The following is a 26,845-nucleotide window of genomic DNA, read 5'->3' on the forward strand; positions in this document are numbered from 1 at the left end:
CTTGCAGACTTTGCGCAGACAGTAATGAGCGCACGTTTCCGATTGCCTGCTGGCAAAACCTACAATGTACGTGCGTCGGAGCAGGCCCGAGACAGGCAGAGTACCGAGGTTGTGTGTAATATCCTTCTGCTGGATAACACTGTGCAAGCTTTCCGTGTCAGTGTAAGTAATCGCGTGTGCGTCCAATCTCTCTCTCCATGATGCCTCTGCTAGGATATGGACTGTTCTGTGATCAATCTGGTCTCTGATTGTTTTCCAGCTCGCTATGTATCAACGAATCTGTCAGGAATCAGATCTGAGTCTTCATAAGCCAGTCAGGTGTGAGGCGGGGGGGCGTACGGGATATGGCCACACACACACCCGACCATCACATCTATACTATGGGGGGGGGGGGGGTTTACTAAAACTGGAGAGTGCAAAATCTGGTGGAGCTCTGCATGAAGACAGGGCTAGGACAAGGGGGTGGGGCAGGAGGGGAAGCTGCCCTGGGCACTATGGTATCATGTGAGGTGGGGGCAGCTGCCCTGGGCACTATGGTATCATGTGAGGTGGGGGGGCAGGAGGGGAAGTTGCCCTGGGCACTGTGGTATCATGTGAGGTGGGGGGGAAGGAGGAGAAGCTGCCCTGGACACAGTGATATCATGTTAGATGGGGGCAAGAGGGGAAGCTGCCCTGGGCACTGTGGTATCATGTGAGGTGGGGAAGCTGCCCTGGGCACTATGGTATCATGTGAGGTGGGATTTTGGGGAGTGGCAGGGGGTAAGAATTGTTCTAGGAGGGGAAACTTAGGGAGGTGTGCTAGGAGTGGTGATTCAGGTAATTTGTTGGGAGGGGGGTGGGGAACAAGATTTGTGCTAGGAGGGGGATTTGGGGGGGGGGGTGCTGTGGCTGCACTAAGAGGTACAGGATCTGTAGGAAGAGTTCCGTAGTCCTCTCTGCTGCTTAATGCTGAGACCAGGGGAGGCGGAGACAAGGGAGTGCTGCAGATGCACAGAGGTGCAGAATCTGTAGGAGGAGTTTTGTCGTCCTCTCTGCTGCTGAATGCTGAGATCAGGGGAGGCGGAGACAAGGGGGGGGGAGTGCTGCAGCTGCACAGAGGTGCAGGGTCTGTAGGAGGATATCTGTCCTCTTCTCTGCTTCTGAATATTAAGACCAAAGGAGGCGGAGAGGAGTGGGGGGAGGGACAGAGATGAGCCTCTCTGCAGATGCATGGAGATATGCAGGATCTGCAGAAGAAGTTCTCCTGTCCTCTCTGCTGCCGACTGCTGAGACAGGTTTGGGGTGGAAACGACGGGGTTGCTGCAGGAGAGGTGCAAAGAAAATGGCCTGGTGGGCTGGATTTAGGTTTGACACGTGTGCTGTATACAATGCAACAGGAGACAGCGACTAGGGACGTGTGACATGAGACTGCTGGAAATCGCTGACATTGCAGTTTCTTTTCATATGCAAGCTTCTGACTGCCGGGGACTGTAACGGGGCACCGGTTGGGAAGCATGGATCTAACCGATGATTGGCATCCCCCCCCCCCGCGCGTTCGGTCACTCTGGATCTAACCGATGATTGGCCCCTCCCCCCCTCGTGTTCAGTCACTCGGGATCTAACCGATGATTGGCCCCCCGTGTTCGGTCACTCGGGATCTAACTGATGATTAGCCCCCCGTGTTCGGTCACTCGGGACCTAACCGATGACTGGCCCCTCGTGTTCAGTCACTCGGGATCTAACCGATGATTGGCCCCCCGTGTTCGGTCACTCGGGACCTAACCGATGATTGGCCCCTCCCCCCCCTCGCGTTCAGTCACTCGGGATCTAATCGATGATTGGCCCTTCGTGTTCGGTCACTCGGGACCTAACCGATGATTGCTCCCCCCCCCCCTTGTGTCCCTTGGCCCCTGTGTTTGGTCACCCGGGATTTAATCAATGATTGCCCCCCCATGTTTGGTCACCCGGGATTTAACTGATGATTGGCCCTGTGTTCGGCCACTCGGGATCTAACCGATGATTGCCCCCCCCCCCCCGTTTTCTGTCATCTGGGATCTAACCAATGATTGGCCCCGGGATCTAACTAATGATTGCCCCCCCTGTTCGGCCACCCGGGATCTAACCGATGATTGGCCCCCGTGTTCGGCTCCCCCACGATCAAACCAATAATTGGCCCAGAGATCTAACCAATGATTGGGCCCCCCCATGTTCGGTCACTCAGGATCTAACCGATGATTGGCCCCCTTGTACAGTCACCCCAGGATCAAACCAATTATTGGCCCCGGGATCTAACCGATGATTGGCCCCTGAGTTTGGTCACCTAGGATCGAACCGATGATTGGCCCCCTTGTTCGGTCACCCGAGATCTAACCGATGATTGGCCCCCGTGTTCGGTCACCTTGCGCTGAGCTCTTGTCTTCTTTGCATAAGAAGCTGCTGGAAGGTTCCAGGAAGCCTGGACTTTTTTTATAAAGCAGCGGGTGAAGCGAGGCGCGCCAAGGCTTCGCGGCAGCTCAGGCGAAGATCACACGTTTTCCAAGTCTGCGCACATCTGTTATTTAGAGCGATTCGGCGGCGGCGTTCTCTAGAGGGACGAGCCGCGTACTTGGCTGTTGCAACACTCTCAGCGCAGATCCGCCGCCTCTCCTCCCAGCAACCTGTCATGTGAAAACCGTGACAGAAGAGAAAGCTTCCATCCCTCGTACACAGAGAAGTGCCCCCCCCATGGAAGAGGTCTGTAGGGGGGGGGGGGCCGTCTCTGAGAATGTGACCGCAGACTAAAACAGTCCCTGACCTTCTGCTGATCTCCTAAAATATGTGTCTCCGGGGACCGCGTAACCGATACTCCCAACCAATTCTCTGTACACGTCCCGAGGGGGGGGGGGGGGGGGTTCCACAGACAATCCGGGGGGGGTGACTTAAAGGAACAACCCCCCCCCCCCGCCCTCTGCTTCCTAGAAGTCCCAAATTAACTCCGCTATAACGATTCTTGTTATTGAAACTCTCCCGGTGGGCGGAACTGAACTCTGTCCATAAACACGGCCTATTTATAAGACGGAACTCGCTCGGGCGAGCGGCACCGGTACAAGAGAGAGCGGCAAGAATCTACTGATACCTACGAGTGGCCGCCGGGCCCCGTACACTACGCAGAGCGGCCGCCGGGCCCCGTACACGACACAGAGCAGACTCCGTGGGCCCTGTACACGACACAGAGCGGCCGCCGGTCCTCGTACACGGCACAGAGCGGCCGCCGGGCCCCGTACACGGCACAGAGCGGCCTCCGGGCCCCGTACACGACACAGAGCGGCCGCCGGGCCCCGTACACTACGCAGAGCGGACTCCGTGGGCCCCGTACACGACACAGAGCGGCCGCCGGGCCCCGTACACTACGCAGAGCGACCGCCGGGCCCCGTACACGACGCAGAGCGGCCGCCGGGCCCCGTACACGACGCAGAGCGACTGCCGGGCCCCGTACACGACACGGAGCGCCCACCGGGCCCCGTACACAACACAGAGCGCCCGCCGGGCCCCGTACACGACACAGAGCGCCCGCCGGGCCCCGTACACAGCACAGATCGACCGCCGGCGGGCCCCGTACCCTACGCAGAGCGACCGGCAGGCCCCGTACATGAGACAGATCGGCAGGCCCCGTACACGAGACAGAGCGGCCGGCGGGCCCCGTACACGAGACAGAGCGGCCGGCGGGCCCCGTACACGAGACAGAGCGGCCGGCGGGCCCCGTACACGAGACAGAGCGGCCGGCGGGCCCCGTACACGAGACAGAGCGGCCGGCGGGCCCCGTACACGAGACAGAGCGGCCGGCGGGCCCCGTACACGAGACGGAGCGCCCGCCGGGCCCCGTACACGACACGGAGCGCCCGCCGGGCCCTGTACACGACACAGAGCGGCCGCCGGGCCCCGTACACGACAGAGCGGCCTTACGGGACACCTGACGACCTCTGCCCTATGCGACATGTAGTAAGTTACGCAACAGCTGGAGATCCTTAGTTTGGAGATCCTTGATATAAAGGCTCAAGAAACCTTTACAGGCGTTTTAAATCTATTAGCTGATCGTGCGACGCCGCGAGTCTACGATATTCAACTTTTTCACCATAGTCTCATTTTCTGAGTTGCAGAATTTTGGGGTGTCACTCGCTGTAAGCCATAATCGTCAAAATTAAAAGAAATGATGGAAATCTCTCACTCTGTGTGTAAGGAATCCTATATATAAAATATGAGTTTCACTTTTTGAATTGAATTACTGAAATAAATTCACTTTTTGAAGATATTGCGATTTTTTGAGATGCGCCTGTATTTCTCCGGTGATGGATCCGCTCTGGAGGTGCAGCCGGCGTGTTCTAACCTCAGCATTGCTTTTGTGTCTTTCAGAAACATGAGGATGGCCAAGCTCTGCTAGATTTGGTCTTCAAGTTTCTCGATCTCACCGAGAGGGACTATTTTGGATTGCAGTTGGCTGACGTTTCCCCGGAGAACCCCGTGAGTCCTTTTCACTCTCCTATAATCAAAATACAAGACGTTGATAAATGGGGGGGCCTGTAAGTCTTTTGTGGACCTCCCTCCCAAAACAAAATAACAAAGGGAAGACCTTTAAGTTGCTGTGCCTCTAAAATCATTCTTTCAAATAATGTGCCCCCCCTTAGGGTTAGGGGGCACATTTAAGACCTGGGATGTTTGCCTCTCCTGCTGCCCGCCCTGCCAGTCTCTGCAGCAGTAAAGAGAATGAAGATTGCCGAATCTGCCACTTCCGGGAGTGTCCATTTTCTGGTACATTCTGTGATCTCTTCCTCCGGGGCCCTACCTCATCACTGCGTCTTGTAACGGGTAGGTGTAAGTCACTGCGGTGGCCAGGAAATCCTGCATTCTCTCAGTGTTGGGTTCTACAGGATCTGCATCTGTTCAGCAGGGTGGGCAGCAGGAGAGGCAAGTATCCGATTGTCATCTTTGCCGGGGCATGTTATATGGAAGACTGATTTTGGCATTTATGTTTTTTTTTGTTTTGAAGGTGAACTGTGGGATGGTTTCAAATAGGGTTGTGCCGATACCACTTTTTTAGGACCGAGTACGAGTACCGAATACTTTTTTTCATGTACTCGCCGATTCCGATACTTTTTTTTTAAATGTGTCCCCAAATGCAACCATTAGTCCCCAAATGCAGCCTTGTCCCCAAATGCAGCCATGTCCCCAAATGCAGCCTTGTCCCCCTCAAATGCAGCCTTGTCCCCCCAAATGCAGCCTTGTCCCCAAAGAGAAAGCCAAGCCCCCCCCCTGACACCTAGTTGATCAGCGTGGGGAACATTACAGCTTTCATTTTAATAGCTGTGTGTTCCCCAATGCTCCTCATCTTATATAGCCCCTCCCCCTTGTCTGGGCACTTTGATAGACAGATCACCCATCCAATCCTGGGATGGGTGATCTGTCTATCAAAGTGCCTGGACAAGGGGGAGGGGCTTTATATGACGAGGCGCAGCGGGGAACACACAGCTATTCAAATGAAAGCTGTTATGTTCCCCACGCTGATCAAATGCAGCCTTATCCACAAATGCAGCCTTGTCCCCAAATGCAGCCTTATCCACAAATGCAGCCGTGTCCCCAAATGCAGCCGTGTCCCCAAATGCAGCCGTGTCCCCAAATGCAGCCGTGTCCCCAAATGCAGCCGTGTCCCCAAATGCAGCCTTGTTCCCAAATGCAGCCTTGTCCCCAAAGAGAAAACTAACCCCCCCCCCTTGCCGCCGCCTAGTTGATCAGCGCGGGGAACATTACAGCTTTCATTTTAATAGCTGTGTGTCTGTCAAAGTGCCCGGACAAGGGGGAGGGGCTATATATGACGAGGCGCGGCGGGGAACACACAGCTATTCAAATGAAAGCTGTAATGTTCCCCACGCTGATCAACTAGGTGGCGGAGGTGGGCTTGGCTTTCTCTTTGGGGACTAGACAGCGGCAGCAGCGCTCTCCGCCCCCTCTCGACCCGCTCTCCGCCCCCTCTCCACCCGCTCTCTGGAAAAAAAAAGTATCGGTGAAGCATCGGGAGCATTTGCGCGAGTACAAGTACTCACGCAAATGCTCAGTATCGGTCCCGATACTAGTATCGGTATCGGGACAACCCTAGTTTCAAAACCTCTCCATTACTTTTCCTCAGTAAAAACTCCGTAATTTCTTCAAACTTACATTATTATAGTGTAAATTATCCCATAAATATGTGTGACGTGATCGCTGGAGGCAGAAGAATGCAGCTATGCCCAGGCATTGTGGGAAGAGATCAATGAAGTGTCGTTGTCACTTCTTTTTACTGTTTTTTGGCACTGCTGTATCGTTGCTGGCCTGCCAGTCACGGTATAAGGTCATGGAGGGGCAGACAGAGCAGGAGTCTCCTGGCCTGCTAGTCAAGGTATGAGGACATGGTGGGTCTGATGGACCAGGAGTCTCCTGACCTGTCAGTCACATTTTAAGGTCATGGTGGGTCAGACAGAGCAGGAGTCTCCTGGCCTGTCAGTCATAGTTTGATGTCATGGTGGGTCTACAAACCAGGAGTTTCCTGGCCTAAAAAGCCAAGGTATGGGGAAATGGTTGGTCTGAGTGACCAGGAGTCTCCTGGCCTGTCAGTCATAGTATGATGTTATGGTGGGTCAGACAAACCAGGATTTTTTTGGCATGTCAGTCAAACTATGGGGAAATGGTGGGTCAGACAGAGCAGGAGTCTCCTGGCCTGTCAGTCAAGGTATGAGGTCATGATGGGTCTGATGGACCAGGAGTCTGCTGGCCTGTCAGTCAAGAAATGTGGTCACGGTGGGTCAGACTATGCAGGAGTCTCCTGACCTGTCAGTCATAGTATGATGTCGAGGTGGGTCAAACAAACCAGGCGTCTTCTGCCTGTCAGTCAGGGGATGGGGGGGAAATGGTGGATCAGACAGAGCTGGTGTCTCCTGGCCCGTCAGTCAAGGTATGAGGTCAAGGTGGGTCAGACGGACCAGGAGTCTACTAGCCTGTCATTAATGGTATGAGGTCATAATGGGTCAGAGGGACCAGAAGTCTCCTGGCCTGTCAGTCAAGGTATGAGGTCATGATGGGGCAGACAGAGCAGGAGTCTCCTGGCCTGCCAGTCAAGGTATGAGGACATAGTGGGTCTGATGGACCAAAGTCTCTTGACCTTTCGGTCATAGTTTGATGTCATGATGGGTCAAACAATCCAGGCATCTCCTGCCTGTCAGTCAAGGTATGGGGTAATGGTAGGCCAGTAGACTCCTGCTCTATCTGATCCATCAGCCACATTTTGAGGTCATGGTGGTTCAGACTAAGCAGGAGTCTCCTGACCTGTCAGTCATAGTATGATGTCATAGTGGGTGAAACAATCAAGGCGTCTCCTGCCTGTCAGTCAAGGTATGAGGTCATGATGGGTCAGAGGGACCAGGAGTCTCCTGGCCTGTCAGTCATGGTATGAGGTCATGGTGGGTCGGAGGGACCAGGAGTCTCCTGGCCTTTCAGTCATGGTATGAGGTCATGGTGGGTCGGATGGATCAGGAGTCTCCTGGCCTGTCAGTCAAGATATGAGGTCATGGTGGGTCGGATGGATCAGGAGTCTCCTGGCCTGTCAGTCAAGGTATGAGGTCATGGTGGGTCGGAGGGACCAGAAGTCTCCTGGCCTGTCAGTCAAGATATGAGGTCATGGTATAAGGTCATAGTGGGTCGGATGGATCAGGAGTCTCCTGGCCTGTCAGTCAAGGTATAAGGTCATGGTGGTTTGGACGAGGTTATGTTGGGTAATGCCTGCCGAAAGTGACAGGGGGTATCATTTCTGCCTTTCTAGCTAAAGGGGGGAGCAGTTGAGGGACAGTAAAAACGCAGCTCCACCCCTTGGTTTTATCATGCCCCAACCGCTAGTGTCAATGAGACCTTAAAGGGAAGGTATAGTTAACGATCAGCGAGCAGGAGAGGTAATTTCCAAGCAGTCGGTACTCCAGGATTTCATTCTCACCAGCTTTTTTTTTTTTCTCTATCCAGAAGTGGCTGGACCCAAGCAAGCTAATCAGAAAGCAGCTGAAAAGTGAGTGACGAAACGCGTGAGCCTTGTTCTCTGTGTGTTTAATCGATGGATTTCCACCTCATTTCCAGACCTTGTCTCTTTTTTAGGGGGGTCTCCGCACAGTCTGCATTTCAGGGTGAAGTTCTTTGTCTCCGACTCCAGCAAACTGCAGGAGGAATACACCAGGTAGGGGGCACTCTCTAAAATCAACCAGATGTGTGAATTCAAGTGATGTCCTTTGGACCTTGTGGGTGGGGGGGGGGGGGGGTAGCAGCTCCAGTTTTGTGCTGATTTTATCGCATTTTGAAGAATTGGCTCAGCGGTGTCTCCCTTCCTATGAAAATCATGTGTCCTACAATAATGAATTCTGGTCTAGAGCAGCGCTCCCCAACCTTTTTTGGCACCGGGGACCGGCTGTGTAGACGAATATTGTCTCAAGGCACGGGGGGGATTGGGTTGGGGGCGTGCATGAGGGGTAAGCGATTTTTCACGGGCACGTTTATCGGAGCAATAGCTGGTGTTGACACTTCAATCATTACGACAGCATGGTTGTTATGGTGTCAGGATAATTGAAACGCATTATTTCTGTTACTACTTTGTGATATAAAATGAATGCAGAATCAGTGGGAGCCCCGAGCGTGTCACTTGCCACGTCACCTGCCATTATAAGCAGCTTGTCACTTGCCACGCTGCCTGCCACCAGATGAGGAATGACTCTTGCCACGTTGCCTGCCACCAGATGAATGCCACTTGCCATGTCCTCTGCCACCAGATGACGAATGCCACTTGTCACGTCGCTTGCCACCAGATGAGGATTGCCTTGCTGCCTGCCACCAGATGAGGAATGTCACTTGCCACGCTGCCTGCCACCAGATGAATGCCACTTGCCACGTCGCCCTCCACCAGATGAATGTCGCTTGCCACCAGATGAGGATTGCCACGCTGCCTGCCGCCAGATGAGGGATGTTACTTGCCACGCTGCCTGCCACCAGATGAATGCCACTTGACACACTGCCTGCCACCAGATGAATGCCACTTGCCACGTCGCTTGCCACCAGATGAGGATTGCCTCGCTGCCTGCCACCAGATGAGGAATGCCACTTGCCACGCTGCCTGCCACCAGATAAATGCCACGTCGCCCGCCACCAGATGAGGATTGCCACGCTGCCTGCCGCCACCAGATGAATGTCGCTTGCCACCAGATGAGGATTGCCACGCTGCCTGCCGCCAGATGAGGGATGTTACTTGCCACGCTGCCTGCCACCAGATGAATGCCACTTGACACACTGCCTGCCACCAGATGAATGCCACTTGCCACGTCGCTTGCCACCAGATGAGGATTGCCTCGCTGCCTGCCACCAGATGAGGAATGCCACTTGCCACCCTGCCTGCCACCAGATAAATGCCACGTCGCCCGCCACCAGATGAGGATTGCCACGCTGCCTGCCGCCAGATGAGGGATGTTACTTGCCATGCTGCCTGCCACCCGATGAGGAATGCCACTTGCCACGCTGCCTTCCACCAGATGAATGCCACTTGCCACCAGATGAGGATTGCCTCGCTGCCTGCCACCAGATGAGGAATGCCACTTGCCACGCTGCCTGCCACCAGATGAATGCCACTTGACACCGTGCCTGCAGTGGTCGTTCTTGAATAAGGGCAGGAGACTGGAGAGCGCCGTACCTCCGACACCAGTGCTTTGAGGACGGAAGAGCTGTTATGCTAGGTGGACGCAGAGAGATGATGTCATCTCTTTGCCTCCGCCATACCTCCGACACCAGCGCTGTGATGTGGGGCGGGCGCAGAGTAGTGGGTGGCTTCTCTCATCCACATTCTGATCCCCGGGCTCTCTCACCTGCCCACTCCTGTGATCCCCCGGGCTCCCTCACCCACCCACCCGCCTGCCTCTGATGCTTTTAATTCTCTAACCCGCCCTGCTCTCTCATGCCGCCTGTAGCATCCGCTGCCCGACTGCAGAGACACAACGGCCTGGTAGTGGGCCGCGGCCCGGGGGCTGGAGGCCTCTGGTCTAGAGAATCGCCTGGGAAGAATGTTCCTTACATTGGTGGTCAGTGAGAAGAATGTCCCTTACATTGGTGATCAGTGAGAAGAATGTCCCTTACATTGGTGATCAGTGGGAAGAATGTTCCTTACATTGGTGATCAGTGGGAAGAATGTTCCTTACATTGGTGATCAGTGAGAAGAATGTTCCTTACATTGGTGATCAGTGAGAAGAATGTCCCTTACATTGGTGATCAGTGGGAAGAATGTCCCTTACATTGGTGATCAGTGAGAGAATGTTCCTTACATTGGTGATCAGTGAGAAGAATGTCCCTTACATTGGTGATCAGTGGGAAGAATGTCCCTTACATTGGTGATCAGTGAGAAGAATGTCCCTTACATTGGTGATCAGTGAGAAGAATGTTCCTTACATTGGTGATCAGTGGGAAGAATGTCCCTTACATTGGTGATCAGTGAGAAGAATGTCCCTTACATTGGTGATCAGTGAGAAGAATGTCCCTTACATTGGTGATCAGTGGGAAGAATGTCCCTTACATTGGTGATCAGTGAGAAGAATGTCCCTTACATTGGTGATCAGTGAGAAGAATGTCCCTTACATTGGTGATCAGTGAGAAGAATGTTCCTTACATTGGTGATCAGTGGGAAGAATGTCCCTTACATTGGTGATCAGTGGGAAGAATGTCCCTTACATTGGTGATCAGTGAGAAGAATGTTCCTTACATTGGTGATCAGTGGGAAGAATGTCCCTTACATTGGTGATCAGTGAGAAGAATGTCCCTTACATTGGTGATCAGTGGGAAGAATGTCCCTTACATTGGTGATCAGTGAGAAGAATGTTCCTTACATTGGTGATCAGTGGGAAGAATGTCCCTTACATTGGTGATCAGTGAGAAGAATGTCCCTTACATTGGTGATCAGTGAGAAGAATGTCCCTTACATTGGTGATCAGTGAGAAGAATGTCCCTTACATTGGTGATCAGTGGGAAGAATGTCCCTTACATTGGTGATCAGTGGGAAGAATGCTCCTTACATTGGTGATCAGTGAGAAGAATGTTCCTTACATTGGTGATCAGTGAGAAGAATGTTCCTTACATTGGTGATCAGTGAGAAGAATGTTCCTTACATTGGTGATCAGTGGGAAGAATGCTCCTTACATTGGTGATCAGTGAGAAGAATGTCCCTTACATTGGTGATCAGTGGGAAGAATGTTCCTTACATTGGTGATCAGTGAGAAGAATGTTCCTTACATTGGTGATCAGTGGGAAGAATGTCCCTTACATTGGTGATCAGTGGGAAGAATGTCCCTTACATTGGTGATCAGTGAGAAGAATGTTCCTTACATTGGTGATCAGTGAGAAGAATGTCCCTTACATTGGTGATCAGTGGGAAGAATGTCCCTTACATTGGTGATCAGTGAGAAGAATGTTCCTTACATTGGTGATCAGTGAGAAGAATGTTCCTTACATTGGTGATCAGTGAGAAGAATGTTCCTTACATTGGTGATCAGTGAGAAGAATGTTCCTTACATTGGTGATCAGTGAGAAGAATGTTCCTTACATTGGTGATCAGTGAGAAGAATGTTCCTTACATTGGTGATCAGTGGGAAGAATGTCCCTTACATTGGTGATCAGTGAGAAGAATGTTCCTTACATTGGTGATCAGTGAGAAGAATGTTCCTTACATTGGTGATCAGTGAGAAGAATGTTCCTTACATTGGTGATCAGTGAGAAGAATGATCCTTACATTGGTGATCAGTGGGAAGAATGTTCCTTACATTGGTGATCAGTGGGAAGAATGTCCCTTACATTGGTGATCAGTGAGAAGAATGTCCCTTACATTGGTGATCAGTGAGAAGAATGTTCCTTACATTGGTGATCAGTGGGAAGAATGTCCCTTACATTGGTGATCAGTGAGAAGAATGTCCCTTACATTGGTGATCAGTGGGAAGAATGTCCCTTACATTGGTGGTCAGTGAGAAGAATGTCCCTTACATTGGTGGTCAGTGAGAAGAATGTCCCTTACATTGGTGATCAGTGAGAAGAATGTCCCTTACATTGGTGATCAGTGAGAAGAATGTTCCTTACATTGGTGATCAGTGGGAAGAATGTCCCTTACATTGGTGATCAGTGAGAAGAATGTCCCTTACATTGGTGATCAGTGAGAAGAATGTTCCTTACATTGGTGATCAGTGAGAAGAATGTTCCTTACATTGGTGATCAGTGAGAAGAATGTCCCTTACATTGGTGGTCAGTGAGAAGAATGTCCCTTACATTGGTGATCAGTGAGAAGAATGTCCCGTATATTGACCTTTAGAAGCGTCCTGGACATTGCGAAGGATTAAAAATGTCAGTTGGTTCGTTAATTAAATCTGCAAAGCCAAATTCCGGATCTGTATTTCCCAGCCATCAAAAACAGATGTTCTTCTCAATCTACCCCCCCTCCCCCCATCTCCATTTATCTCTGTCACCTTTTACAAGGATAGATGGGTGTAATGTGTGGCGGGTGGATAATAAAACAACCGCCGGCTTTGTTGGCTCTTCTTGGGCCGCCGCCAGTTTCCTGGTTACAGGATGAATACGTTTCGTCTTCCCCAAGGTCTTGTGGCGAGCGATCGCGGCGTCTCGCGGGGAGGATCGTCTGTAGCGCTTCATGTATGTCACAGCGCCGGAGATTCTCATTTGTGTCTGGCGTATTGCAGATTTCATTGGCCCGGCGGGGCGGGTCTTAGCAGCAGCTTTTATGTCTTCTCCTTGTAGCCGGGAACAGACAAGGATACGGAATGTCTTCTGAGATGGGAACGGGGGGGGGGCGACACCCAGAATCCTGGGTCCGCCATCATTTTATCCTCCGGGGGGGGCGGGGACACTCTGCAAACACTTCCTGTAGAATATTTAATAAAACACTTTAAAATGCCAGGAGGTGTCGACTTAGATGGCCTCAAGTGTGGCCCCTGACTCGGGTGCCAAAAAAAATAAAAAATGTGGCCCCTGACATCACCAAAGGGCCCCACATAATGTTCAATATATATATAAATAATGCTTAAGAGGACTGTCAGAGACTGCAGACCTAGTAGAGGAAATGAGGGTCAGAGAGTGTAAAGCAGATAGATTTTTGGCGGGAAATATGCTGCAGAAAACAATATGGAACTGGGAACTTGTTACATGAACATGGTAGCCATCTTATTTCCATAATTAACCGCCTCCCACCCAGCCTATTACAAAATAACGGGTGGGCGGGAACACTGTTATCCCAGGCGGGGATAATGACCTCCCTAGGTGCCGCACAGTGGCATGATTCTGTGACATTTGTTGTACCGGCACCATGTGATCGCTGTGACGAATCATAGCGATCACTAGTCAGTTGTACACAATGGCTTTCATTCCTAACCATTCATTGTGTACTATTGTGATCTCTGTGGTTGGTCACAGTGATCACATGGTACAGGGCCCATCACAGTGATCACATGGTACAGGGGCCAATCACAGCATTCATATGTCGGTGGTACAAAATGGCTTTCTTTCATAGCCATTCATTGTGTACTGTTGTGATCTCTGTGGTTGGTCACAGTGATCACATGGTACAGGGCCAATCGCAGCGATCACTTGAAAGTTGTACACAATGGCTTTCGTCCATATACATTCATGGTGTACTATTGTGACCTCTGTGGTTGGCCACAGTGATCACATGGTTCAGGGCCCATCACAGTGATCACATGGTACAGGGGCCAATCACAGCATTCATATGTCGGTGGTACAAAATGGCTTTCTTTCATAGCCATTCATTGTGTACTGTTGTGATCTCTGTGGTTGGTCACAGTGATCACATGGTACAGGGCCAATCGCAGCGATCACTTGAAAGTTGTACACAATGGCTTTCGTCCATATACATTCATGGTGTACTATTGTGACCTCTGTGGTTGGCCACAGTGATCACATGGTTCAGGGCCCATCACAGTGATCACATGGTACAGGGGCCAATCACAGCATTCATATGTCGGTGGTACAAAATGGCTTTCTTTCATAGCCATTCATTGTGTACTGTTGTGATCTCTGTGGTTGGTCACAGTGATCACATGGTACAGGGCCAATCGCAGCGATCACTTGAAAGTTGTACACAATGGCTTTCGTCCATATACATTCATGGTGTACTATTGTGACCTCTGTGGTTGGCCACAGTGATCACATGGTTCAGGGCCCATCACAGTGATCACATGGTACAGGGGCCAATCACAGCATTCATATGTCGGTGGTACAAAATGGCTTTCTTTCATAGCCATTCATTGTGTACTGTTGTGATCTCTGTGGTTGGTCACAGTGATCACATGGTACAGGGCCAATCGCAGCGATCACTTGAAAGTTGTACACAATGGCTTTCGTCCATATACATTCATGGTGTACTATTGTGACCTCTGTGGTTGGCCACAGTGATCACATGGTTCAGGGCCCATCACAGTGATCACATGGTACAGGGGCCAATCACAGCATTCATATGTCGGTGGTACACAATGGCTTTCTTTCATAGTCATTCATTGTGTACTGTTGTGATCTCTGTGGTTGGTCACAGTGATTGCATGGTACACGGCCAATCGCAGCGATCACATGACAGTTGTACACAATGGCTTTCATTCATATGCATTCATTGTGTACTATTGTGATCTCTGTGGTTGGTCACAGTGATCACATGGTACAGGGGCCAATCGCAGTGATCACATAATAGTTGTACACAATGGCTTTCTTTCATAGCCAAATTCATTGTGTACTATTGTAATCTCTGTGGTTGGTCACAGTGATTACATGGTACAGGGCCAATCGCAGCAATCACATGGTACAGGGGCCAATCGCAGCATTCATATGTCGGTGGTACACAATGGCTTTCTTTCATAGTCATTCATTGTGTACTGTTGTGATCTCTGTGGTTGGTCACAGTGATCACATGGTACAGGAGCCAATCGCAGCATTCATATGTCGGTGGTACACACTGGCTTTCTTTCATAGACATTTATTGTGTATTATTGTGATCACTGTGTTGGTTGGTCACAGTGATCACATAATACAGTTGCCAATCACAGCGGACCCTGTACCATGTGATAACTGTGACCAATCGCTGCTATCACAGTAATACTCAATGGTACATAAATGGATGCCATTCACAAAGTAAAAATGATTACAGTGACCATCACAGTGTAAAAATTAATTAAAATCCAGACCACCTCCCCGGAGCAGTACAGTGTAACTATGGTAACAATGCAGTATATGAAAAAAAATAAAAACCCCAACCCCCTTAACATAATTGTATTACATGTTGATCCTGCCAGCAGATGTTATTTTTTTATGTCCTCATCGTCTGTCTCTCTTTCTTTCTTTTTAGGTACCTTTATTTTCTTCAGATTAAACAGGACGTTCTCACCGGGAGGTAATTCACATTAAATATTCCCTCAAATGTTTATTAAAGCAGATCCCCCCCCCCCTGAACATTTCAGATCCCCCCCCCCTGAACATTTCAGATCCCCCCCCCCCCTGAACATTTCAGAACCCCCCCCCCTGAACATTTCAGATCCCCCCCCTGAACATTTCAGATCCCCCCCCCCCCTGAACATTTCAGATCCCCCCCCCTGAACATTTCAGATCCCCCCCCCCCTGAACATTTCAGAACCCCCCCCCCTGAACATTTCAGATCCCCCCCCTGAACATTTCAGATCCCCCCCCCCCCCCCCCCCCCTGAACATTTCAGATCCCCCCCCCCCCCCCTGAACATTTCAGATCCCCTCCCCCCGCAGGTTTTCACAGCATTTTCTCCCAGAATTCCCCCCCCTATGAATGGAGATTCTGCATCAGTTTTTCTCTCTTCATCAGCAGGTTTTGGGGTTTCCTCGGCTCTTCTCTCACTTTGTCCTCCTTTTTTATCTTTCAGGTTGCCCTGTCCGTACAGCACCGCCACCCTGCTGGCTTCTTACGCAGTTCAATGTAAGCTTCAATACCAGAATGTGTCATGTGATTTCACATCTGTGCCATCAACCGCCATTTTCATTAAAGGGATTTTATGGCTTTGGTTTAATTTTTTTTACAAAATAACAAACATGCACAGAGTGGCCCCCGATCCTCCTCTTCTGGGGTCCCTCGGCGGCTGTCTCGGCTTTTCCCTGCAAGCGCTAACCCCCTTCATGGAAGCTCTCTCCCAAGGGGGTTAGCTTGCGGGCGCGCTCCTGTGATACAGCCGGCGGCTATCACTCAGCACCGCCCCCCCCCCCCCCGGCGCGCCACGTCATCGGATGTGATTGACAGCCGCACGAGCCAATGGCTGCGCTGCTATCTCCAATGACGAGCCGGCTCAAGCAGGGGGAAACCATCGCGGGAACGAGCCCACGGAGCTTCGTGGCTTAGGTATTTAAACGGGAGGGGGGGGGGGGTGAAAAAACATGAAACTTTACAACCCCTTAAAGGGAGGAATTTGGGGGTCATACAAAAAAGACACTCATATAGTCCCCTCCATACTGCAGCATCCCTTTAACCACTTAAGGACCGCCTCCTGCAGATATACGTCGGCAGAATGGCACGGCTGGGCACAAGCACGTACAGGTACGTCCTCTTTAAGTGCCCAGCCGTGGGTCGCAGGCGCGCGACCCGATCCGAAGCTCCGCGGCCGCGGGACCCACGGACCCGATCGCCGCTGGAGTCCCGCGATCGGTCCCCGAAGCTGTAGAACGGGGAGAGGTGTGTGTAAACACAGCTTCCCCGTTCTTCACTGTGGCGCCGTCATCGATCGTGTGTTGCCTGATATAGGGAAACACGATCAATGACGTCACACGTTTAGCCCCGCCCCCTACAGTTAGAAACACTGATGAGGTCACACTATCAGCGCCCCCTAGTGGTTAACTCCCAAACTGCAATTTTCACAGTAAGCGGTGCATTTTTAATGCATTTTTTGCTGTGAAAATGACAACGGTCCCAAAAATGTGTCAAAATTGTCCGATGTGTCCGCCATAATGTCGCAGTCACGAAAAAAATCGCTGATCGCCGCCATTAGTAGTAATAAAAAAAAAAATTAATAAAAATGCAATAAAACTATCCCCTATTTTGTAAACGCTATAAATTTTGCGCAAACCAATCGATAAACGCTTATTGTGATTTATTTTTATTTTTTTACCAAAAATATGTAGAAGAATACGTCCGCGCAATTGTCTGTTAAAGCGACGCAGTGCCGAATCGCAAAAAGTGGCCTGGTCTTTGACCAGCAATATGGTCCGGGGGTTAAGTGGTTAATAGCGCCTGCAAAGCGCCCCGGTGTGAAAGGGGTCTAAACGTGAACCTTTAGTGTCACTTTAAAAAGTTCCAGATGAAATGATTTGTGAAATATTAATCTGTACCTTTTTTTTTCGGTCTTTAAGCTGAACTGGGAGATTACAGCCACTCGGATCACCTCCCCGGGTACCTCGCCGATTTCTCTTTTATCCCCAGCCAACCTCTGGACTTCGAGAAGGAGATCGCTAAACTGCATCAGCAGCACAGGTAGGAAGACGCCATCGCAGGATGAGGGCGCTGCTATAAGGGGAAGACATTTCCACATTACATAAACATTACTCTGCTTCCTGCTCAGTGGATGATGCACTTTGAAAGCAAAGTTCCACTTTGTGTCCTTTGGGGGGGGGGGGGACATTAGAGTGTAAGCTCCTCTGTACAGAGACTGATGTGACTGTGGGGGGGGGGGGACATTAGAGTGTAAGCTCCTCTGTACAGAGACTGATGTGACTGTGGGGGAGGGGACATTAGAGTGTAAGCTCCTCTGTACAGAGACTGATGTGACTGTGGGGGGGGGGAGGGGACATTAGAGTGTAAGCTCCTCTGTACAGAGACTGATGTGACTGTGGGGGAGGGGACATTAGAGTGTAAGCTCCTCTGATACAGAGACTGATGTGACTGTGGGGGGGGAGGGGACATTAGAGTGTAAGCTCCTCTGTACAGAGACTGATGTGACTGTGGGGGAGGGGACATTAGAGTGTAAGCTCCTCTGATACAGAGACTGATGTGACTGTGGGGGGGGAGGGGACATTAGAGTGTAAGCTCCTCTGTACAGAGACTGATGTGACTGTTGGGGGGGAGGGGACATTAGAGTGTAAGCTCCTCTGTTACAGAGACTGATGTGACTGTGGGGGAGGGGACATTAGAGTGTAAGCTCCTCTGTACAGAGACTGATGTGACTGTGGGGGAGGGGACATTAGAGTGTAAGCTCCTCTGTACAGAGACTGATGTGACTGTGGGGGGGGGGGGGGGACATTAGAGTGTAAGCTCCTCTGGTACAGAGACTGATGTGACTGTGGGGGAGGGGACATTAGAGTGTAAGCTCCTCTGTACAGAGACTGATGTGACTGTGGGGGAGGGGACATTAGAGTGTAAGCTCCTCTGATACAGAGACTGATGTGACTGTGGGGGGAGGGGACATTAGAGTGTAAGCTCCTCTGTACAGAGACTGATGTGACTGTGGGGGGAGGGGACATTAGAGTGTAAGCTCCTCTGTACAGAGACTGATGTGACTGTTGGGGGGGAGGGGACATTAGAGTGTAAGCTCCTCTGGTACAGAGACTGATGTGACTGTGGGGGGGGGAGGGGACATTAGAGTGTAAGCTCCTCTGTACAGAGACTGATGTGACTGTGGGGGGAGGGGACATTAGAGTGTAAGCTCCTCTGTACAGAGACTGATGTGACTGTGGGGGGAGGGAACATTAGAGTGTAAGCTCCTCTGTATAGAGACTGATGTGACTGTGGGGGGGGGGGGCATTAGAGTGTAAGCTCCTCTGTACAGAGACTGATGTGACTGTGGGGGGAGGGAACATTAGAGTGTAAGCTCCTCTGTATAGAGACTGATGTGACTGTGGGGGGGGGGGGCATTAGAGTGTAAGCTCCTCTGTACAGAGACTAATGTGACTGTGGGGGGGGGGGAGGGGACATTAGAGTGTAAGCTCCTCTGTACAGAGACTGATGTGACTGTGGGGGGAGGGAACATTAGAGTGTAAGCTCCTCTGTACAGAGACTAATGTGACTGTGGGGGGGGGGGGGGGGACATTAGAGTGTAAGCTCCTCTGTACAGAGACTGATGTGGGGGGGGGGGAGGGGAGATTAGAGTGTAAGCTCCTCTGGTACAGAGACGGATGTGATTGGCTCAGTGTTCTCTGTACAGTGCCGTGGTATATGTCAGAGCTATATAACATTGCATTGTAAATATTGAGAACTGTATTGGGGGTAATCAATGACCTCTTTTTCTGTTTTTCAGGGGCCTGACTCCGGCGGAAGCTGAATTCAGTTATCTGAACACGGGGCGCACTTTGGATCTGTACGGGGTGGAGCTGCACTTCGCTCGGGTCAGTGTCTGCGCGTCGCATTACAATCTTTTTCCTGTTTTTATGTAACGTTTCCCACCCGCTGTATACAAAGGAGCCCCGAGCCGCGGTGATTGTATAGAAATGATTGATCAGCACACACACGGATTGAGGTCATTGTACATCGATTAGCGATGTCGGTGAGTTTGTGTCGCGCACATCTGCAGTCGGTATTTCGGGTGTTTTTTTTTTTAAGGGGCGCCCCATCCGCTTCGCTCTGATATTCCCCACACAGTGTCCGGCCAGCCTCCCATTTCAAAGGCTGACCTTTTTTCATTCGAAGGTTTCCCGTCATTGGAAGTGCTTCACTCCGTCATTATCACCCCGCCTCTCTCCGCCGCCAATGTAAACGCGAGCGCTGAGAGGGGCGCGCGGCGGCGGCGAGAGGATTCAGTGCGGGGAAATATCTGCCGGCCTTTTATATGAAGATCAGACACAGAATGATTCTTCGTTTTGCTGCTCTTCACCAGATATTTACTAAACCTGAATTGTCTTGCCTCCCAGTTTTCTCTTTCGTTCATAGACGGACACAGCCTTCATTGACCTTAGGGTTATGCTTCTTCCTACCAGGAAGAAGCATAACCCTAAGGTCAATAAAGGCTGTGTCCGTCTATGAACGAAAGAGAAATGGATTTTACGGTGAGTACAAAAATCCTTTTTTTTTTTAAAACTTTAACTGCTTGCCGACCAGCCGCCGCAGTTCTACGGCGGCAGGTCGGCTCCCCTGCGTGAGAGCCTGTAGCTATACATCGGCTCTCGCGCAGGCCACTAGGGGCGCGTGCGCGCCGCCGGAGGCGTGCGATCGCCCCAGACTCTCGTGCCCGGCGGGCGTGATCGCCGGCGGGCACACGCGATCTCTCGTTACATAGCGGGGAACGGGAGCTGTGTGTGTGTAAACACAGAGCTCCTGGTCCTGTCAGGGAGAGAAATGCTGATCTTCTGTTCATACAATGTATGAACAGCAATCTGTAATTTCCCCTAGTGAGGCCACCCCCCCTACAGTTGGAACACACCCAGGGAACATACTTAACCCCTTCCCCGCCCCCAGTGTTAACCCCTTCACTGCCAGTGGCATTTTTATAGTAATCCAATGCATTTTTATAGCCCTGATCGCTATAAAAATGCCAATGGTCCTAAAAATGTGTCAGAAGTGTCCGATGTGTCTGCCATAATGTCGCAGTACCGAAAAAAAATCGCAGATCGCCGCCATTACTAGTAAAAAAAAAAATATTAATAAAAATGCCATAAAAATACCCCCTATTTTGTAAACGCTATAACCTTTGCGCAAACCAATCAATAAACGCTTATTGCGATTTTTTTTTTTTTTTTACGGAAAATATGTAGAAGAAAACGTATCGGCCTAAACTGAGGAAAATAATAGTTTTTTTATATATTTTGGGGGATATTTATTATAGCAAAAAGTTAAAAAATATTCATTTCTTTTCAAAATTGTCGCTCTATTTTTGTTTATAGCGCAAAAACTAAAAACCGCAGAGGCGATCAAATACCACCAAAAGAAAGCTCTATTTGTGGGGGGAAAAAAGACGCCAATTTTGTTTGGGAGCCACGTCACACGACCGCACAATTGTCAGTTAAAACGACGCAGTGCCGAATCGCAAAAAGTGCTCTGGTCTTTGACCAGCAATATGGTCCGGGGGTTAAGTGGTTAAAGTGATTGTAAAGTCAGAAGGTGGCATTCTATGTATTAACCACTTCAGCCCCAAAAGGATTTACCCCCCCTTCCTGACCAGGCCATTATTATTTTTTTGCGATACGGCATCGCTTTAACCACTTGCCGACCGGCTCGTGCCGATATACATCGGCAGAATGGCACAGCTGGGCATATCAACATATATATATACATATATATATATATATATATATATACGTCGCCCTTTAAGACGCGTCATTGTGGGCGCGCGAGCTCCGTGAATGTGGGATACCCGCGATCGTCTCACCAAGAGAAAGAATGGGGAAATGCTAATGTAAACAAGCCATTTCCCCAGTCTTCCTAGTGACAGGACACTGATCACAGCTCCCTGTAATTGGCAGCAGTGATCAGTGTCATGTCACACATAGCAGTTAGAACACATCCCTAGGACACACTTAACCCCTTCAGCGCCCACTACTAGTTAACCCCATTCACTGCCAGTGTAATTTTTACAGTAATCAGTGCATTTTTATAGCACTGATCCCTGTAAAAATGCAAACGGTCCCAAAATGGCATCAAAACTGTCCGAAGTGTCCGCCATAATGTCGCAGTCACGATAAAAATCGCTGATCGCTGCTATTACTAGTAAAAAAAAATGCCATAAAAACTATGCCCTGTTTTGTAGACGCTATAACTTTTGTGGAAAAAAAAAATCAATAAACGCTTATTGCGATTTTTTTTTTTTTTTTTTTTTACCAAAAATATGTAGAAAAATATGTATCGGTCAAAACTGAGGAAAAAAATCACGACCATGCTGTACCGCAAAAAATGGCCTGGTCATGAAGGGGTGTAAAACCTTTCAGGGCTCAATTAGTTAATTAGGGTTGCTTGGGATAAACTAAAAGTTTTATAAAGGGGGTTACCGTATATCCTCGAGTATAAGCCGACCTGAATATAAGCCGAGGCACCTAATTTTACCCAAAAAAATTGAAAACGTATTGATTTGAGTATAAGCCTAGGGTGTCCATCTGCATGCCTCACTGTGCCCATGCCTCACTGTGCCCATGCCTCACTGTGCCCATGCCTCACTGTGCCCATGCCTCACTGTGCCCATGCCTCACTGTGCCCATGCCTCACTGTGCCCATGCCTCACTGTGCCCATGCCTCACTGTGCCCATGCCTCACTGTGCCCATGCCTCACTGTGCCCTTGCCTCACTGTGCCCTTGCCTCACCGTGCCCATGCCTCACTGTGCCCATGACTAGACTGACGTTTAACATGGGAGTCTATGAAAGGGGTTCCCGGCTTTGAAAATACATATAGGGGAGAAATGGGGCTACATGTGTGCTATGTTCCGGGTCCAGAGGACCTCCGACCGGCCGGTACCTGGTCCCCAAAATCACTGGAGAAATGACCGTTTAACATGGGAGTCTATGGAAGGGGTGCCCGGGTTTGAAAAATCGGTGCTTCCCGGCGGTAGGTCCCCCGGACAACAAACTTTGCACACTTGTAGAGGAAGAGTGGGGCTATATGTGTGGCAAGTTTGGGGTCCAGAGGACCTACGACCGGCCGGTACCGGGTCCCCAAAATCCGGGAGATCAGGAGCAAAAAGGTGACTCGAGTATAAGCCGAGGGGGGCATTTTCAGCACCAAAAAATGTGCAGAAAAACTCGGCTTATACTCAAGTATATACGGTAAGTAGAAACATATTTTATTTAAAATGTACGCACTATTTTATTTTTTTTTGCACCACACAGTGGTGAGACCTGACTTCAGAGAAAACTTGTCTTTGTGGCGGGACAAGGCAGCCCAGTGCAGATAGTGTGATCAGGACCCTAAATATGATGAGGGAGCCATTTAGTGCCCGGGGGGGAGGGGAGGAGAGGGGTGTGTGTGATGTGCGGATCCACCCTCTGCGATGCGGCTTTGGTAACGTCTCCTCCCTGCAATTACACTGCAGGAAGACCGCACTTACCCCGGAGAACCCTCCCAGCCGGAGCTGTAATTAATGTGGATTGCCTCATCTGGCTGCTCACAAGTGCCAGAGCTCAGCATCTATTTTTACCCCCCCCCCCGTCACACTAATCCAGGCATAGATCTTCCACTCGCAATGTTTTCATGTTATGGATACGTGTTTGTGTGTGTGTGGAAGAACGACATCTCTCCAGTAATCAGGCGGCCAATGCCGTGTTTTTAGACAGAGACCAGAACCCAGCCTGCTGTCGCTGGGCTTAAAACGGTATTAAACCCAAAGGGGCAAACATTTATTATATTGTAGTTTACCAATTCTTAAATGTGATAGCTGCATTCGTTTTCTTTTATTTTATATTTTTTTGGCTTTCTTTCCTTTTATTTTCACCTGGTGATCCAACCAGCTAGTCTGTTGTTTTTTCACAGGATCTCCAGCAGAATGTATCAGTTTACATAAACGAGACAGACCACTTAAAGCCGGACCTTCGGTCGCTTTCCATCTGTTAAATCTTCTGCCATTGTTGTTTTAACTTTGTTTAAATGTGGTGTGAACACGGTTTATGTGGGCGCGACTTGCGTATGTGTATGCAACTGTGTACAAGCAGGGGGGGCTTTAAAAATAAATAAATATATATATATTATAATATTTTTATTTATTATCTTTTTTTTTTTTTACACTGGCCTTTTTTTTATTATTATTATTTTTTTTTTGCAGTTTTATTGCTATCACAAGAAATGTAAACATTCCTTGTGATAACAATAAAGCACGACAAATCCTCTTTATGGAAAGATCATGTGCCATCAAAAAAAAAAGGCCGACAATTTTGCGAAAAAGAGACCGACAATTTTGCGAAAAAAAGGCCGACAATTTTGCGAAAAAAAGGCCGACAATTTTGCGAAAAAGAGACCGACAATTTTGCGAAAAAGAGACCGACAATTTTGCGAAAAAGAGACCGACAATTTTGCGAAAAAGAGACAGACAATTTTGCGAAAAAGAGACCGACAATTTTGCGAAAAAGAGACCGACAATTTTGCGAAAAAGAGACCGACAATTTTGCGAAAAAGAGACAGACAATTTTGCGAAAAAGAGACCGACAATTTTGCGAAAAAGAGACCGACAATTTTGCGAAAAAGAGACCGACAATTTTGCGAAAAAGAGACCGACAATTTTGCGAAAAAGAGACCGACAAATTTGCGAAAAAGAGACCGACAATTTTGCGAAAAAGAGACCGACAATTTTGCGAAAAAGAGACCGACAATTTTGCGGAAAAAGAGACCGACAATTTTGCGAAAAAGAGACAATTTTGCAAAAAAGAGACCGACAATTTTGCGAAAAAGAGACCGAAAATTTTGCGAAAAAGAGACCGAAAATTTTGCGAAAAAGAGACCGACAATTTTGCGAAAAAGAGACCGACAATTTTGCGAAAAAGAGACCGACAATTTTGCGAAAAAGAGACCGACAATTTTGCGAAAAAGAGACCGACAATTTTGCGAAAAAGAGACCGACAATTTTGCGAAAAAGAGACCGACAATTTTGCGAAAAAGAGACCGACAATTTTGCGAAAAAGAGACCGACAATTTTGCGAAAAAGAGACCGACAATTTTGCGAAAAAGAGACCGACAATTTTGCGAACAAAACGGACAATTTTGCGAACAAAACAGTCAATTTTGAGAACAAAACAGTCAATTTTGAGAAAAAATAGGCCGACAATTTTGATTTTTTTTTAAAAAAAAATATATTTTTTTACTTTCTGCTAAAAAAAACTATCCAATAACAAATGTGAAAAATCGAATTTCTTCAATTTAGGCCAATATGTATTCTGCTACATATTGTTGGTAAACAACAACCCGATAGGTGCATATTGATTGGTTTGCGCAAAAGTTATAGCGTCTACAAACTATGGGATATTTGTTTATAGCATTTTTTTCTTTTTACTAGTAATGGCGGCGATCAGCGATTTGGTTTTTGCAGGACTGCGACATTGCGGTGGACAAATCGGACACCTGACACTTTTTTGACACTTTTTTTTAAGAACTAGTGACATTATTACAGTGATCAGCGCTTAAAATATGCACTGTCACTGTACTAACGTCACTGGCAGGGAAAGGGTTAACACCAGGGGCCGATCAAAGGGTTAAGTGTGTCCCTAGGCGGTGCTTGTTAACTGTGTGGGGGGATGGACTCACTGGGGTGAACACAGAGATTCGTGTTTCTGCTTAGCAAGAACAGAAGATCTCCGTGTCCTCCCCCTGTCAGAACAGCGATCTGCCGTGTTTACATAAGCAGATCACCGTTCTGCCTCTCTGGGGAACAATCGGCGGGTGGCCCTCACAGTATCTATTGCCGTACAGCTTCGTGATCTCGTGCAATAGAGCCGCCCTGCCGCAGTATACAGTGGAACCTCGGTTTACAAGCAACGCGGTTAACGAGCGCTTTGAAAGACGAGCAACTTTTTTTTTATATACTGACTCGGGTTGCGAGTGTTGTCTAGCAGAATTCAAGCTAATGGGGTGTGCAGTACCGCATTTGGCCAGAGGTGCAGGGGCGCCGGTGACACTCGGAACGGTTCGGAGCTACTTGGAAACTCTCAAGAGCGTTTCCGAGCCTTTCTGAGGGTTTCCGAGATCAGCCGAGCTGTTCCTGAGTATTTCTGAGGCTCTCCAGTGCCCCCCCCCCACCTCTGGCCACATGCGGTATTGCATGCCATAGAAGTCAATGCAGAACGAATTATCTTTTGTTTCCATTGACTTCTATGGGGAAACTCGCTTTGATATGCGAGTGCTTTGGATTACAAGCATTCTCCTGGAACGGATTATGCTCGTAATCCGAGGTTCCACTGTATATGCGTTGGGCGGTCTTTACATGGTTAAAGTAATAACGTGTTTTCCCTCCTGTGGTCCGCAAGTGGTATACCATTAGGCCAAACTTCAACCTTCCCTTTTAGTCTTGCACATGTGTACCGGCTCCTCTCCTGGACTGAAACGTCTTCCTCTGATTTCCCCGCACACTGCGAGCTTCTCCATCGTTGGGGTTTACATACCGTATTTATCGCGGTATAACGCGCTCCCCTAAAGTGACCCCCAATTCTGTGGGAAAAAAGTTATTTTTGTACTTACAGTTTTGGTGTCTTGCGCGGCGTCCATCGGCGGCCTCGTCGGGTCCGGCGTCCTTCTGCGGCTTTGGGTGTCCTTCTGCGGCTTTGGGTGTCCTTCTGCGGCTTTGGGTGTCCTTCTGCGGCTTTGGGTGTCCTTCTGCGGCGGGTCCGGTGTCCTCTTCGGCGGGTCCGGCGTCCTTCTGCGGCGTCCTCGCGTCCTCCCCGCTCGTTTCCCGCGCCGAGTTTTGAATACTGCGCCAGCATATACCGAGCGCAGTACACTCGGGCAGGCTCGGCAACTGTCGCGCTCACGTCCAGGACGTGACCGAGGAAGAAGCCGAGACTGACCGACTATACCCGAGCGTCTTGCGCTCGGTATATGTCGGCGCAGTATTCAAAACTCGGCGCGGAAAAAGCGGGTATCGGCGTATATCGCGCACCCACGATTTTGCCCTGATTTTCAGGGCAAAAAAGTGCGCGATATACGCCGATAAATACGGTATATATGTTCATTAGAGAGGGAGGATAAATGCTACAAAGATACTGACCCAGCCACCACCCGATTGTATATATCCGGTCTTGTAAATTTCTGTACTGTAATTGTATTTTTTTTTTAATACTATTCCAGGATCAGAGTAACAATGAGATCCTGATCGGAGTGATGTCAGGAGGGATTGTGATCTATAAGAATCGGATACGAATCAATACCTTCCCATGGTA

General features: G+C 49.5%; 1 protein-coding gene across 1 annotated transcript in view; it reads left to right on the forward strand.

The window, feature by feature from the left end:
* Nucleotides 1-26,845, forward strand: part of PTPN4 (protein tyrosine phosphatase non-receptor type 4) — a 130,520-nt gene that overhangs the window by 39,500 nt on the left and 64,175 nt on the right. Inside the window, exons 2-10 of the mRNA XM_040358245.1 lie at nt 8-162; nt 4,369-4,476; nt 7,996-8,038; nt 8,125-8,203; nt 15,407-15,451; nt 15,950-16,002; nt 17,424-17,544; nt 19,304-19,391; nt 26,754-26,842. Of these exons, the coding sequence (XP_040214179.1) occupies nt 25-162; nt 4,369-4,476; nt 7,996-8,038; nt 8,125-8,203; nt 15,407-15,451; nt 15,950-16,002; nt 17,424-17,544; nt 19,304-19,391; nt 26,754-26,842 (764 nt within the window). The 5' untranslated portion in view covers nt 8-24. The remainder of the gene's footprint in view (nt 1-7; nt 163-4,368; nt 4,477-7,995; nt 8,039-8,124; nt 8,204-15,406; nt 15,452-15,949; nt 16,003-17,423; nt 17,545-19,303; nt 19,392-26,753; nt 26,843-26,845) is intronic.

This window comes from Rana temporaria, chromosome 6, assembly GCF_905171775.1.
Source record: "Rana temporaria chromosome 6, aRanTem1.1, whole genome shotgun sequence".
Lineage (NCBI taxonomy): Eukaryota > Metazoa > Chordata > Amphibia > Anura > Ranidae > Rana > Rana temporaria.